Source organism: Crocuta crocuta, unplaced genomic scaffold (genome assembly GCF_008692635.1).
Source record: "Crocuta crocuta isolate KB4526 unplaced genomic scaffold, BGI_CrCroc_1.0 scaffold120, whole genome shotgun sequence".
Classification (NCBI taxonomy): Eukaryota; Metazoa; Chordata; class Mammalia; order Carnivora; family Hyaenidae; genus Crocuta; species Crocuta crocuta.
Genome location: NW_027527375.1, coordinates 922,451 through 938,217, shown reverse-complemented (window position 1 = coordinate 938,217; position 15,767 = coordinate 922,451). Strand labels below are relative to the sequence as shown.

The 15,767-nt window shown below is 44.0% G+C and overlaps 1 protein-coding gene across 4 annotated transcripts in view; it reads right to left on the bottom strand.

Annotated features, from left to right (window-relative positions):
* JADE1 (jade family PHD finger 1) overlaps window positions 1–15,767 on the bottom strand; it is a 59,940-nt gene that overhangs the window by 18,461 nt on the left and 25,712 nt on the right. For 3 of the 4 annotated variants that reach the window (XM_077766828.1, XM_077766748.1, XM_077766880.1), the window contains exons 3-7: window positions 12,440–12,525; window positions 9,277–9,434; window positions 7,206–7,393; window positions 4,440–4,651; window positions 642–809 (exon numbers count right to left, since the gene is read on the bottom strand). In XM_077766828.1, coding sequence (XP_077622954.1) covers window positions 642–809; window positions 4,440–4,651; window positions 7,206–7,393; window positions 9,277–9,434; window positions 12,440–12,525 — 812 coding nt within the window. Of the gene's footprint in view, window positions 1–641; window positions 810–4,439; window positions 4,652–7,205; window positions 7,394–9,276; window positions 9,435–12,051; window positions 12,095–12,439; window positions 12,526–15,767 lie in introns of all 4 variants that reach the window. The other variant, XM_077766960.1, reaches the window with a different exon arrangement.

Here is a 15,767-nt window from a genome sequence, read left to right as displayed (position 1 = left end):
CAGGAGGAAAAATGCACCCAATATCACACACCAAAAGAAATGCTGAAATCTGAATCACAAATGATATTCTCATAGTGTGCCATGCAAATTAAATTAGTCAAGGTCTGGGACTTGAAATAAATTAGACCAAACCTGAAATTAAAAAGGTTGAGGCTAAGTAAGAATTTTAATAAAAATCACAGAAAAGTGACCTACAGCAGTTCTTTAACCATGCTGCGTGTATGGCTCCCCAGGCCCTTTAGAAAGGCAGAACTGATCCCTGGGGAAGATCCCTGGGGAAGGACACAGTGACACCCAGGCCACAGGCCACAGCTGTAAGCACAGCAGGTCCACTCCCAGAAATGTGTGTGTCAGCAGTGGGTTAGCTGTGACACAGTTCCAGAGTGAAGTCTGAATACAACTGAGGGTCCAACTCACCGCTGCTTCCAGTTAACATTCCCACAAATGTATATATACCATGACAAAACGACAGTACGCCTGATATTCAGCTGGGGGCAGGGGAGTGGAGATAGCAACTAAAAGGTGTCTTTTTACTCATTAGCTATGCATAATACCCCTTATTTATGAAGTGCTCCCCACCGCCACACCCAGCTAAAAACCAGTACCTCCTGACCTAAGCTACCAGTAAGAGCCACACCTACCTCAGGGATCCACAGAGCACAGCTGACATGGACCCATTTGGTGCCACTGCGGGTAGGCTTCATAGCTCCACCTTTCTTGGGACACAGCAAACACTTTGGCTGAACCCCCAGGGCGCATGTCCGGCAGAGCCAACTACCCTCTGGGACCTTGAGAATTCCATAACAGGCCTGTGAAGCCATCCCCCAAGGAAAACAGAAAAAAAGATAGATTTACTTTTCCCTGTATACTTATTATTTTAAAAACACTTAGACTGATTTTAACAGAACAGAGGTACTCCCAGGTCCACCTAGCTGGAGAATCTCTCCCTTCAGCAAAGATGCCCGGCAGCATGACCACAGCAGCCAAGAGGTATCTGGGATCCTTGGGACAACACATACTTATTATTTCCAGGGGACAGTCCTGAAAACACCTGGAGGTCAAAAAGGTTTACAGATCTGCTTTGCTGTGTGGCTACAGGCACCTGTCTACACACACCAAGTTTTTAAATACTGGGCAGCAAATTCTTGAAACAGTCCACAAGGCTAAATGAGGAAAGCTATTCCTCCTCTGATTTACTGATGTGGGTGGGATACAAAGTGAGGGTAAAATGCACAAAGCAGTTGAGTCTCTGAAAGCTGTTCAATGAGATGGTCTCAGAAATTAAGAATTGGGGAGTGACGGGGGAGAAGACACACCTGGACGGCTCAGCCAACTGGTTTCGGCTCAGGTCATGACCTCATCGTTTATGAGATCGAGTCCTGCATGTGGCTACATGCTGACAGTGCAAAGTCTGCCTAAGATTCCCTGTCTCTCTCTGCCCTTCCCCGCTCCCAAATTCTCTCAAATAAATAAATAAACTTAAAAAAAGAAAAGAAATAAGAATGAACTGAGGCACATCTATCTGAATTCCCACCGCTCAGCAAGCTCTTCTACTCACTAAACTCTATCACTCTCCCAAGTAAACACAACAGGCACAAAAAATGAGATATTGTAGACAAAGAAAGAATTTGGTGTCTTTAGCTGGTGTCTATTTTTTTAATTTTATTTATTTGAGAAAGGGAGAGCATGAGCTGGGGAGGGGCAAAGAGTGAGAACCTCAAGCAGGCTCCATGCTGCCAGCATGGAGCTGATACAGGGCTTGATCCCACTAACCAGGTGATCATGACCTGAGCTGAGATCAACAGTCAAACACTTAGCCAAATGAGCCACCAAGGTGCCCGCAACTGATATTTAAAATAAAGATGACAAAATGCACAAGACAGCCTGAACTGCTGAAATCAAGGATTTTACAACTAAAGTCATTATTAAGATGGTTCAAAAAAGAAAAGGTAAATGTTAAAATAAGTGAGGAAACAAAACCAGGATGGTACGAAGAATACACTCAGAACCTTTAAATCACCAAACTGTTCAGAACTTTATCCTTAAATGAACCAGAAGTCAGAAAGCCAAGAGTCACAGTAACATAGCTCCAATCCTCCAGACAGGAAAAACACAACCACTATGCAATCTGAATATCCAGGACGCAGAAAGGAAACCACAAGCATGAGAGAGGAGCAAAGTTAAGTAACAGCAAGATTGGAGCTTAGGATCACTAAGTCGGTGCCATGAGTAAGCCACAGTCAACACAGACTTACCAGGAAAAAAAATTTTAATAGAACTAAAAGATACTATTAAGGTTTCAAATACTTTAAAAAAGAAAAAAAAAAAAGTCTGTATCAGGCATTCTAGAGAAAGTCACATTTGAAAAGAGAATTTTTTTTTTCTGAAAAATCAAGTGTAAGCTAAATTAAAAGATTAAGCACAGTATGCCTTAAAGAAGGCTGGAAGAACATGTCAAAAAGAAGATGAAGTAAATGTTAAGGAAAAGGTACAATGTGGCGTGGCAAGAGGAACAGAGGACTGGGAACAGGTGTGGGGGTCCGGAGTCCTGAGTCCCAGTCCCAACTCTGTCACGAAACCACAGTGGGATCCTGGATAAGCCACCCTGACCTGACATCAGTGAACTCATTTATAAACAGGGCATTCAACTAGTTTTCAAACAGAACCCTTATTGTCAAACAAAATTCTCAGAGGAAAAAAAAAGTAAGTAAAATGGCATGAAAAACACTGAAACATCATCCAGGTAAATAACACCAGGAGCAAAAAGGCAACATCAATAGTCACAATAAAACCACTGCAAGAATTATGTTATCCCAAGGAAATCTCTCAGATACTCTGAAAACCTAGAGCTGCAAGATGGCCTGTAATATGACTAAAAAGACTGTGGCCTCATGTCTCCTTGTCAGGATGAGCTGACATGAGGCTATCGGCAGTGACATCACCAGGCAGAAGGGAAGCCCATGAGGAAGACCTATTATAAAGAAAATGACGAAGAAGAATTTCACAGAACAAACTTGATTCTTCTGAGAGGTCACCCAAGGAACTATTCCACATGAGTCTCTCTTTTAGGTTTGTTTTAAATCTCAACATCAGTAGATGACAGACAGCCAATTAAATCCTAAGAGTAGGGTCACCTGGGTGGGTCAGTCAGTTGAGCGTCAGACTTCGGCTGGGGTCGTGATCTCACAGCTTGTGGGTTCGAGCCTCGCATCAGGCTCTGTGCTAACAGCTCAGAGCCTGGAGCCTGCTCTGGATTCTGTGTCTCCCTCTCTCTACGCCCCTCCCCTGCTCACACACACACTCTTCTCTCAAAATAAACATTAAAACATTTTTTTTTTAATCCTAAGAGTATATATGAACATGTGTCCCCACAGAAATCTAAATTAGTTCATTACTGCATTAAGGAATAAATAAGAGAGAAGAGCATCAGACTGTCACGAGCTTTGCCCATACTTACTGAAGCCAAAAAATTTACTTTTCTGTGGATGGTGGCAAACAACAACCAGATGCCAACTGGCATCAGGAAGGACAGGAATAAACATTCAAGAAAAGGGACCTCTCTGCTCTTCCTCAATATCACAGTTTACATACTAACACATGTTAGCAACTGTGTCCCAGATATGTTGAAGTCCTAACCCCAGGCCCTCAGAATGTAACCTTATTTGGAAACAGGGTCCAACAGAGGTCATCTGTTAAGATGAGGTCATACTGGAATAAGGTGAGCCCCTAATACATTATGACTGGTGTCCTCAGAAGATGGCCATGTATGAAGACACACATACAAGAAGGACACCATACGACAACAAAGGCAGAGACCAGAACTGTGCAGCTGCAAACCAAAGAACACAACACTGTTGTTAGCAAACTACCAGAAGCCAGGCAGAGGCAAGTAAGAATGCCCCTATAGATTTTTGAGGGAACATGCCCCTCTCAACACACCTTAATTTCAGACTTCCCATCTTCAGAATTGTGAAATCAAAGTCTGTTGTTTTAAGCCACCCAGTCCTATGGTATTTTGTTATGGCAGCCTATCAAACTAATAGCAAACTAACCACCTTTTTTAGGAATTGCCCTCCACCCCCCACAGTGTTAATATCTAAACTCAGGTGTGAAAGCCAGGGCAGAGGGGGCTCATATATTCTTTTTAAACAAACTTCACTCCTATGGAAACAAATAAAAACATTAGGTGAGGGAAGAAGGATTTCCATAAGAGATCCTATTCCTCCAGTTGTAAAAGAGTAACAGGAAATACCTCAAACACTGTAAAAACCTACTAGGAAAAAGGAGACGTCGTCCATAGGGCACACTTCGTTAACTCACTAAGGACAGCAGAAAAATAAGCCCCATGTGGCGGAAGACCTCTGGCCTCCCTGGGCTCCCTGGTGGCAGATAGGCTCACACCCCAGTTGGCTCTTTTCTGGGCCTCGCTGCCCACATACCTGGTGCACACAGATGTTGCATTTGTCACAGAACACCATCTCATTGCCGTCCTCACCATCAGGTGACTGGCACACATCACAGACAACATCTTCATCGTATTCAATCCCCAAGCCTTCTTCGGTCTCTATGGCATGATTCATATTGTCATAGCATCGCTGTTCAAATTCCTCCAGGACCCTCTCCATGGTGTATTCATCTAACTCGGGCATTCCTGAAGGGAAAATGCCACAAAAACATTTTAATACACCCATATTAGTAAACATTACAGTAAGAAAGTATTGATGACAGTATTAATATTTTTATATTTACAATACATAGTCTTCTAACTAAATCCATCCTGAATGTCCCATTTTCTACTGAAGGCCTCTCAGACGGTTCCAAGGAGGGATCTTCAAATTAAAAGGCAAAAACAGCCCTCCATGCAACAGTTTGTTACTTATGGTTAGGCGCTGAAGATGTAGTGTTGTAAGTAGAAAAGCAAAAGAGGGTTTAAGGCTATTAAATACATATATTGTTAGATTATCATTTCATTATAACATTATACATAACAAGTAATGTGTAAGGGACTTCAAAACCATGACCACAGATTACAGTTTGGGTATTTTCTGAAAAACATTCTTTCTTGCTGCTTAAAATGCTGCTCTGAGAACAGATTTCACTCTGAGCACACAAATGTTTTTAACTGGTTTATCTCTCCTCACTCTCTGAATTTACAAAGTTGAGATGCATAGTTAATCAGACACATGAAAGACAGAAACACAAGGAATGTCTACAAAGGAAACAGCTCATTGTGAATCAAATAAACTGCATTCTTATGCAAGCATGATCAAAAATAAATTTCAAGTGATTATCATGGTTATAGTAGTGGTGAGATAAGACTTTTATTTTCTTCCACTTGAGAGATATTCCAAACTTCCTACAATGAAAATACTCATGCAGAAAGAAAAAACAGGTTAGAATAAAAATACGTTAACAAAACATGTAAGTGGCAAGAAACAGAAAAGTCATTAGAGCCAGTAACTTTTATGCACTCTGATAAATATAAAACCACCAAATTAACACTTCAAGTTTTTAAAAATCTGAAGAACGAATCAGAGCTGATACTGTGACAAGCTCTGAGCACATTCCAAAAAGCCACCTAGCTATGACCTCACACCCTATTTACTGATGAGGTACTTGCCTGCATGGCCAGGCACTCCTATCTCAATTCCTCCTACCAGTTTTGAAACCACCAGTGGCTTTGAAAATACAATTCTATGCTCTATAGTTATTTTTTACCATTACAAATACCAATAAAAATAAAACAAACATCTTTAAGCATATGTTCCATTTATGTTACAATCGCATCATCTGTCTTGCCAGAAGTATTCCACGCTATCTTTCAATCTGATGAGTCAGGCCAGACTCGTTACTTAAACCACCCCCAAAGCCCCAATGTCTCTGGCTGTACCCTTCCTGCCTTAAGACGGGACACCTACCCAGTCAAATGCATTACATTGGTCTTTCTTTACACAGCTATGACAAAGCACAACTTTATAATCTTTGAAGTTGGAACAGAATGGTAGTCCATCCAAGGGAGCTCTGAAAACTTATGAACAGACTGTGTAAAAGAGCCTCCTGGCTTGCTAATATCCTGGCCACAGATACCTAAAAGCAGGGACCTTTGGTGATGCTTTCCTAGCTCAGTCCACACCACTGCTCTGATGCCACAGGCTGGAGAGCAGCATGACAGCACAACAAGCATGTGGTATGCACCAGGTAGGCTCAGAGACTGACTGATGATACAACACAAAACAGTCTTTGTCCCTCAGGGCTTTCAAATTTACCACCAAATAAATACTCTGTAAATATTTACTGTGTGCCAGACAGCCACCAAACATCTCTCTCCCCTCAGGGTCCCAGAGCAAAAGTTTTAATTAATCCTCACAGTCTCTCACATGGAGCCCAGACTTGACCTCAGTGGTCCTGCTCATCACGACACTTCAGGTAGCCCTTGGTGATCAGAGGTGGCATGTGAGAGATGATACCTACATGCCATCCTGGTCCTGACACCAGGATGTGCCAGTAAATGAACTACAGAAGCTCCAGGCTGTACATACACACAAAAAGAACAACTTATAGAAAATAAACCACCATGGGTGGTGGAGCGCTCAGCTAAGGCAGGGGCTTCACAAAAGGAGAGCCAGGACAGAGGTAAAGAGGGAAAAGGGAAAAGCACTCCAGGTTTGGAGGCCTCAAGGACAATCATGGAAGTGAGAAACATAAGAAGTGTGTTATAAAACGATGAGCCCGGCTGGAGTGGAGTTTACTATGAGAAAAAACAGGCCACAGCTGAGGAAAGGATCTGAGTGGCATTGCATGAAAAACAAACAAAACACCAAAGCAGGAAACTGGACCAGACCCTCCTGTCATCTTGAGGAAGTCACTTTGTTTCTCTGGGCTTCAGTTCCCTTGAGGTAAATAAGTAAGGGGGGGGGGGGGTGGATCAAGGCAGAAATGGAGAATCCTGCCTCCACACCAACAGACAACACCCCTCCGTCAAACCCACCAGTGTCTATGAGCCGCCTACAGATGGCGTCCACCTGAACATGTGTGCCATAGCCAGACAAGCTCATCTCTGAAAAAGAGCCCATGATTCTGAGACTGAAGCTATGATGGAGCCGGCTTCACCAGGCTATGAGGAGCTTCTACTACTCACCCAGATGCCAAAAATTCTTCTCTACTGGTCATTCGTTAATAAAACAATATAACCCATGGTCTCTCACCCATTTCCTTAAATTCCTCATTGGTCAGTTCCAGCCATGCAGCGTCCATGTCGTTGAGGTCATAACGACACACACTGTCGGCCAGCGTCCGGATATCAACATAGCCCAATTCTGGAGGCTCGGAGCCCGGTGAGACAATGTATTTCTTGGGCCTGATGAACATGAGGGATTTCTCTTCAGACACGACCCTAGTTAACAAGAAAACAAGGCAGCCAGGTTACCCTTCCTGCCACATGAAAGAAAGTCATCACAAGGCCCAAAGCTTGCTTCCACCTCCAACATCCTAAACCCCAGGTTCTCGTGGAACAAATAGGCTTAAAACCCTAATGTCACTGCTAATAAAACTAAGTAGAAGTGTCATCTAATCCCCCCAAATAGAAAAAGATACAAGTGAAAAAACACTAAAAAGTACTCAAAACCAGCTTTACCAGCTTTTTCCAACTGGTTTCCCAGGATCCTGCATGCCCTGAGCCGCCTTCTAGGACAGCAGTTGCTCTGCTGGCAACACCTCAACACTGACCTAACTTGCAAGAGTTTAGGATGAAATCACTTTCTACCGATCAGGCCTGACCACCCTGCTGAAGGCCCAGCACTAGGTTCAGGCAAGGCAATGCATGGCAGAACACTGCATGATAAACCCATCGCCTCTAATCTTAAAAATAAAACTAGGCCTTGTCCATCACTAAGCAGTCTAAGAATCCAAGAGGCAGTCTAAGATCCCATACACTCAGGATCTCTTTTAACTGCAAACCTCTCTCCCAACCTGTTAACACCTGGAGAAGAGCTTTCCACCACACCCCACTCAAAAGAAATGACAACACCAAGACCCAATCAACCCTGACATGGAACGAAGGGTCCTCTTCCTAAAAACAAAGGCCCAGCATCAGAGACCCACACCCACCATGTCAGCAGTTTGTGTGAGCATCAACAAGCGGTCCAAGGGGTGTCAAAGTACCTTCATCAACCTTACAATTACCAGAGTCATTTTATCTACATGACACTCAGGCAAACCAAAGGCTGTTATTTCTCCTACTCAACTAAGAGCAAGGTTTTAACTAAAAACTCCAGAAGCTGTGGTACCACATACTTCTCTGATGCTGGGCTTCCCCGCTCCCCCTCCCTCCCCCACCTAAAAAACAGATTGAGAGAGGAATTCCTGGATTGGGACTGCCAGCCCTCAAACAGTTGGGGCTGTACCCCAGATGCAGATTCTAAGGCAAACATGGTGTTTATCCTGTAGAGCCCAGTTGAACATTCCACTCCGTAGGCCAGGAGTCTACCTACAAGGGGATCTGACTGGTCATTTAAGCCTGAATATTTATGTGGACATTTGTCACAGATCCCAAAACAACGATAATCAGCAACAGTGAAAAAGTCCACTTCACAAAGCAGACAGCTGAGTGACAACACAGCAGAGAAGCCAGGTGCTAGCTGAGCAGAGGCCCTGAATCCTCTCTCTGTGAGGAGCCTCCAGGTCAGCTGAGCAAGACAGCAAAGAAATGAGCAAACTGGCCCCGACTTAATGCAGAGGGGAGTCATCAAGGACCCAGACCCTCAACACCCTTAAGGAGAAAAGTGCTTTACAAAGTAAATCCCAAGAAAGCCTGGCAAGAACTGGGCAAAGTCCACCCACAGGAGAATTCATCAAATATAGTCCTCCCCTTCCACCTAACCCTGATCTGGCAGGCCTCCTCTCCAGAGGTGCAGTCAATCCCCACAATACCCAACAAGCCGGGCCCTCACTCCTCTCCAGAGTGAAGATGACATGGGGGTATGTGAGAGACAAGTGTAGGAATAAAAGAGGTTTTCCTTCCCCCAGTCAGTTCTCAAAATGTCTTGGGATTTGCCCTCCTCTCATGAGAAAGCAGCACCTTCCCAAGACAGCCAGAATGTGAAGTCTGGAGGCCCATGGCCCTCAAAAAATCATTACCCTATGGACCTAAAATGTATTTCTACACATTTCCATGGCCACTTAAGGCCTCATTATTTCACTGTTAACTCAAACACTGCTTTTCTCAGGCACTTGGCTGTCAGGGCAAAAAAGCAACGGCAGGTGGAGAGGCACGTCTACCTGGCCACAGGCTGAGGGATGGTCCCAGGGCTCACGGGCACCTGGACCCCCTTCTCCCACTCCTGTCTCCAGGGATCTGCCAACACATAGTACTCATCTGGGTTCAGCTGATAGGAGTCATGCAACTTCATAGCGGTGATCAGGTCTGTCCTAAACACCTGGAAAGGGAGAGAAAGGGTCACTGACATTTGATATTTGCATTCTTATTCAGAGTGCTGGCAGCTGCAGGGTAACCATGGAGCTGCCGTGTAACAAGGTCACTGTATCAGCAGAGACCCAGTCTGACCTATGACAGGAACCCCTCAGCGCGCCACACCCTTGGCCTCTCAGGCTTGGGGCAGCTCGGCTCACACTACCCTCTCACTTCCTCACCACTCCACAAGCCTGCGGTGTCTCTGACAAGCCACAGAGAAACCTCGTTGTCCTCCCCTGAGAAACCTTATGAACTCTCAATTCAAAAAGAGGGCGGCTGAAAACACGCCTAAATATCTGCGGAAGAAGGTATTTCAAAGGTGCTCTTTTAGTACATGTTTAAGAAATAAAACTCCACTAACCATTTAACAACTTTAAGCCAAAACCCAGAACCAGCAGGGCCTCCTCTTCTATGCTCAGACTGCAGCCACCCAGCTCCCGCCACCCAGGACACCAGGGCTTATAGCAAGGTGTCTGGGGAGTCAGGCCCTGGTTGGCAGGTGCCACGCAGAGGTACAGGCTGGGAAACTATGGGAGAGAAGCAGTGACATACCAATGGTGTCAAGTCAGAAAGGGAGCTTGTAAAGAACATGGTTACACTCCTTTACGTGGCATAACTTCTACAAGGGAAGCAACATTTGTGGGGAAAGCAGAGGAAGGAAGGAAAGTAAAACAAAGAAGCAAGCAAGCTACTATACCCTTTCTTCACTGTCCCCAAATCAGACCCACAAAACTCAAAAGTATCCCCGTACTGAGGGAGCAAAGGTGGTGCCCACATGCCCAACTGGGGACACTACAGGAGCACAGCAACGCAAGCCAGCCACGGCCTCGTCCTCCGTCCTCAGTCCTCAGTCCACTGGTGTCTCGGGGCTACATAAGGAATCTCCAACCCTGGCATTAGTGCTGGCTCAAAGTTGTATTTGGCACGAAGCAAGCCTGCATCCGTAAGCTACACTCTGTTTACACAAGTCACAATGCTGAACTCTCTCTTCTTGGGACAGGGAGTTCTTTCTTACGCTGCTAAGCACAGTTCACATTAGATGCCTGCTAATAGGTCCATATTTGTTTTTCCTGGTGGCTTTTCAGACTGGTGATCACTTTAATCAACTTCACCATAATACAGTCTGAGGCAGTGACTGAATAAAAAGGCCATTTCTCCAGCCTGACATTTCTTAACACCGACTTTTCCCCAGTATGCTACTTCTTGTTTCTGAAGTCCCAGTAACAAGAACCCGGCCACATAGCCTCCACAAAAACACACACTAAAATCAGGTTCCCTGACAGCACTGAGCCGCCTGACACAGTGGTCTGCACAGGATCTTAATCATCTGTGCCCTCCTCACCCCCAAAGAGGAAAGACCTTGAAAACAAAAATCACAGGTCTACATCTTCAGGGAACAAGTCAGTTAAAGAACACATCCCAACTAAGTCTTCTAAGTAATAAATAAGGCAGTTTGCCAAAGAAGGAAAAATCAAACTGAAGCAACAAACAGAATGATCACGAAGGCCCACCTTTCCTTTAGTGTAAGACTCGAAGGAGGACAGTCAAGAACTGCAACAGATGCCCTAAATGAATTTGCAAGCTTCTGGCAGAGTTCAGAGTTAGTGCTAACCCAAATATAAAGTAGTCTGAACTAACTGCTGAACTCAGAGAATTTTAGAAAAAAAATCAGAAACAAAACCTGGGTCAGGGACAAGGCCAGCGCCATCCATGCTGCTCAGCCCTACCTCACTGCCTGGTGCTCATCACGCCCAGGACTAGCTTCCCTATTTGAGTCACCCTGTATTCTTGCCCTCAAGTGATAAGAGTACAGTGGTTTTGGAGGCAGCACAGAGAACTAAAGAAATAAGGGCAGGCAGAGCCACTCCAATACCACAGAAAAGGGAGCACTGCAGGTTCAAAATGACAAAGGCCTGGAATAATCAAGGCAATAAAATGGCCACCTGCCCATAAAGGTGGCCATGAAGGTTTGATCTAATGTCTCCTGGGATGATTTTCCACGATTTTAAAGGATATATAAAGTACATTTCCTTATGGAGAATGTTATTCCACAACTAAAAATTCTTACACTGCTCAACACAGTGTCCCCCAGCACTCCCACTACAGTCAGAGAAAATGAAGTACCTGATGGAATGCAGGCCTCTGCTCTGAAGCTACAGGATGAGGTGGTCTTTGAAGTCATCCTGTTAAAGACGCAGCACAAAACAAGGGGCCGAACCAAAGGCTCTCTTCCCCACAATCTGCCCACCTGAAAACTGATAAACTAAAATGCCCTTTCTTCCACCATTTAAATCCTCAGAGCCTGACAAAGGTTGTCAAATATATCTCAGGACTGGTAGAAGCCCCTAATCAACAAAGGCCAGCAGAGTAATGCACCTGAAAGCAATTGTAAATAAAGAGACAATAGATGACAGGTAGGTAGGCAGGTAGGTAGACAACAAAATGTGGGGGAGAAGGGAAATAGAAGAAACAAATTGAAAAAGAATGGGGAAAAAGCCTTAAGCGTAATCGCCAAAACAAAACTCCCAGAAATTACAATGGGTTGTTGCCAAATAAGCCACAAATTCATGGCCAAAACTAACTTGAGGCTGGCAGTGACTGGCAGCAGCCGAACCCGCTGATCTCCTGGCCAGAGGAAAAGTTGTTGGGAGCCAGCGAAGATGAAACAGAAAAGGAAAAAAAGAATATAATTAATAGTAATAGCTAACATTTACTACTGAGCACTCTTCTAAGTGCTTAGTATGTATTAACCTCTGTGTATTAACCCACTTAATCCTCACAGGAATCCTCTGAGGCAAACACCTGTGTTATCCCCATCTTACAAATTTGGAAACTGAGGCACAAAGAAGTTAGATAACTTGCCCCTGATTGCAGAGAGGCATCAATTTCAACCAACCAGGTGTGTGCCAATCATATGTTCTCATGCACACATGTAGGACATGCACAGTCACACCATCACTCAGGAAATACCTCTGAAGGTTTTCGATCTTCATGTCTGGAGCATGAACCTCTCCTGTGCTGGGATCGGGAATTCTGTGACCAGGTAGTTGAGAGGCCTAAAGACAAATAAATATCCAAAGGGAAACCATTAAAAGCAAACAAACCACTGTGCGTTCACAGGGGCTTTTTTAAACCAAATTTGGCAAGGCTCACCTCAGCACCTACCCATGACAAGAGCCACAAAGCTCCTCCACTCCCAGTACTTACTTAAACCATTCACTCTCCAGAGCAGGCCTAACAAGCTCAGGTACAGCCCACAGGAGGGAGGCCTTTTAAGAGCGCCATGCATGTAAAGCCTTCATCTGTTAAGCCTGAACTTCTTAGGAGGTTCAAAGTCTCACATTGGTAAATACAAATTGAAAAACATTTGACTGAGTTTTCAGTAAACTTTTCTGAATGCTAAGATCATTATGTTCAATCCTAATGCCATCCCCCAAAACTTAAAGTTTTGACTCCACAAAACATAAAAACTTAGCATGCCGAACAGGAAAGCTCTGAGACTGCAGTAGACTAGGTACTATGGCAAATAACCTTTAAAACTGCCTAATCCCTTTTCCCAAGAAAGGCCAACTGGCGCTTTTCTGTGCCTTTCTTCCGCAACCAAATAACTAATGCTCTGTTATCCAGCATCTCCCCCACCAAACCACAAAATCTGGAAGCCCTACCAAGGACACCCATGTCTCCTGTCGCTATCTATGTCTGAGCTCCTCTCTGGCCTGAAGACCTCTCTGCAGCAACAACTCCGTCCTGCTTCAGATGCTCCCTCAGCCTGGGTGGCAATTCTCTTTCCTGGTGTCCACTTTGTGGTCCTTTGTCTTCTATGCATCTGGTAAATATTAGTGTTCCTCCTTCCTGTTCTGAGTGCCCTCCCCAAGAAGCACTCCCCACTGCCCTCTCAGTCTTATACAGTGTGCCCAGGAGACTGTCAGACTTGCATTCCCACATTCACCTCCCTCCCAAGCTCCAAGTCCATGTTCACTGTCAGATAAGACATAAAGCTCCGGGGTTCCTCAGATCAGTCAACTCAGCACGACAAAACCTGGACTCGACATTTTGTCCAAACCTCTTATTCCTCTTCTATTTCCACTTTGATGAATACCACTACCATTTCTATTATAATTCAAGAACCTAAGAGTCATCCTAGACTCTTCTCACTCAGGACACATCCAATCAATGGACAACTTATATTCAACACAACTACCCAATACCTTAGAATCCCAGCCTCTTTTCTCCCCACCTCCATCTTTGCCTCCTGTCACTTGTTTTATGGTCAATTGCAGTGGCTTCCTGTTTGTGGACCATACCACCACCAGAGCACTCAAACAGCCCTCACAACCACTTGCAGTGGGTGTCTAACTACCGAATTACTCACCTCTACCCTGAACACACATTGTACTGTTTCCCGGAAATTAACACACACCCCCTGCAAATAAAAGCACAAACCTGAAGGAGTTGCATTCTACCAGCAAAACCAGTTGCCACTCAAACAGGAAGCTCTTATCTCCATGGATTCCAGAGACAAAGGACAGAGAATCAAAGCACCCATAAGACCTTGGAGACATGAAGAAATAGATTTTGTACATAAGCCTATCATCAGATTTGCACTGACCGAGACTAAAGGAGATTTCCAAACTCCTCTCTGACAGGACAGATGTGGGCACTACCCCTGATCACCAGTTCTGAATGCTGTTAGTGGGTCACCTGACTGCTGTTAGGTTAGCAGATTTAGATTTCCTACAGGTAACCCTACCATACTGTTCAGTAATATTTTAGAAAATTCTTCTTTGAAAAATAAAAAGTATACCTCTTTAGACTCCAATGAGGAAGAATGTTTCACTCCCACATTGAAAGAAATATTCTGAGCACAAACAGGGGTGTGAACCCAACTCGCAGTCACAGAGGTTCTAAGTCTGGTCATCAGTGGAAAAAGGAAAAGACAGAAGCCAAGTGAGGACCTGGAGAGAGAGGCAGGTGGCTCACATTTTTAGACAGGCCCCTTTTCACTGTCTGGTCTTGCAGGCCATCCTCCAGCCAGCCCACAGGAAGGAAAAAGAGACAGGGAAGAGTGATAGCAACTCTAGAAGGATGCCCAGGGGTTCAAGGAGGAGAAAGATGCAGAGCAGAAAAGGCATGGCCCCTTTCCTTTAAGTTACTATGAGAAGGGTTAGAAATGATAACAAGAAATTTCTAAAGAATCACTCGACTGCTATACTTTAAAAATGAACATGAAGCAAGGGGAAGTGAGTCTTTAGTCAAATACTTTCAGAGGCAAAGCAGAAACAGCAAACTTGCTCATTCTTGGTTTTTGTGACACTTTTGCCTCTTCTTGGCTATCTGTCAGAGTCCTTCCCAGGTAGTTTCCAAGATTCCCAGGAAGGGCACAGCTTTGCTGAACAAGAACACAATCCAAGTAATGGCAGTCACTTAGAAACTTTTTCTAGGGCTGCTTTTATATTCTTTAAAAATAGTCTTGCCACATTTGCTTTTAAAATCAGATCTCCAAAGATGCTACAAAATTGAGTATCTGATAGTATTATCCAAGAGAAACTCCAGTCTATCCAGAAAGTCTGTTTCTCTTCCTTTTAATTTACCTAATGCAAAAAGAAGAGAAAATGTAATCTATTAAACTCACTTTGCAGAAAGGGAAAGATTGAGAGAAAAAGGCAAAATTTCAATTATAACTGAAAAAAATGAATGTGTATAAAAGACAAAAGCCAGTAATCACCCAAATATCTACCAACAAACTGAATAAGTGAACAATGGTATCTATATAATTTATTAGCCAAATTACGGTATATCCATGCAATGGGAGTACTACCCAGCAATAAAAAAAGAAAAGAGAGAGAGATGTTGATACAGGTAACATGAATTAATTTTGGAATAACTGTACAATGAAAGAAGCCAGGCAAAAAGAGTACATATTATTATATTTACATAATTATTCCATTTACATAAAACTCTGCAAGACCTAAACTAATCTGTAGTGACAGAAAGTAGATCAGAGGTTGACTAGGGAAAAGAGAGGGAAGGATGATCTTGAGTGTTATGATTTCATGGGTATAAACATTTCAAAATGTATCAAAGTGTATACTTTGTTTTTTTTTTAAAGTTTATTTATTTTTGAGACAGAAAGAGAGAGAGCATGAGCAGGGGTGGGGAAGAGAGAGGGGGAGACACAGAACAGGCTCTGAGCCGAAGCAGGGCTCGAACGCACGAACTGTGAGATCATGGTCTGAGCCAAGGTCAGACGCATAACCGACTGAGCCACCCAGGCACCCCTCAAAGTGTATACTTTAAA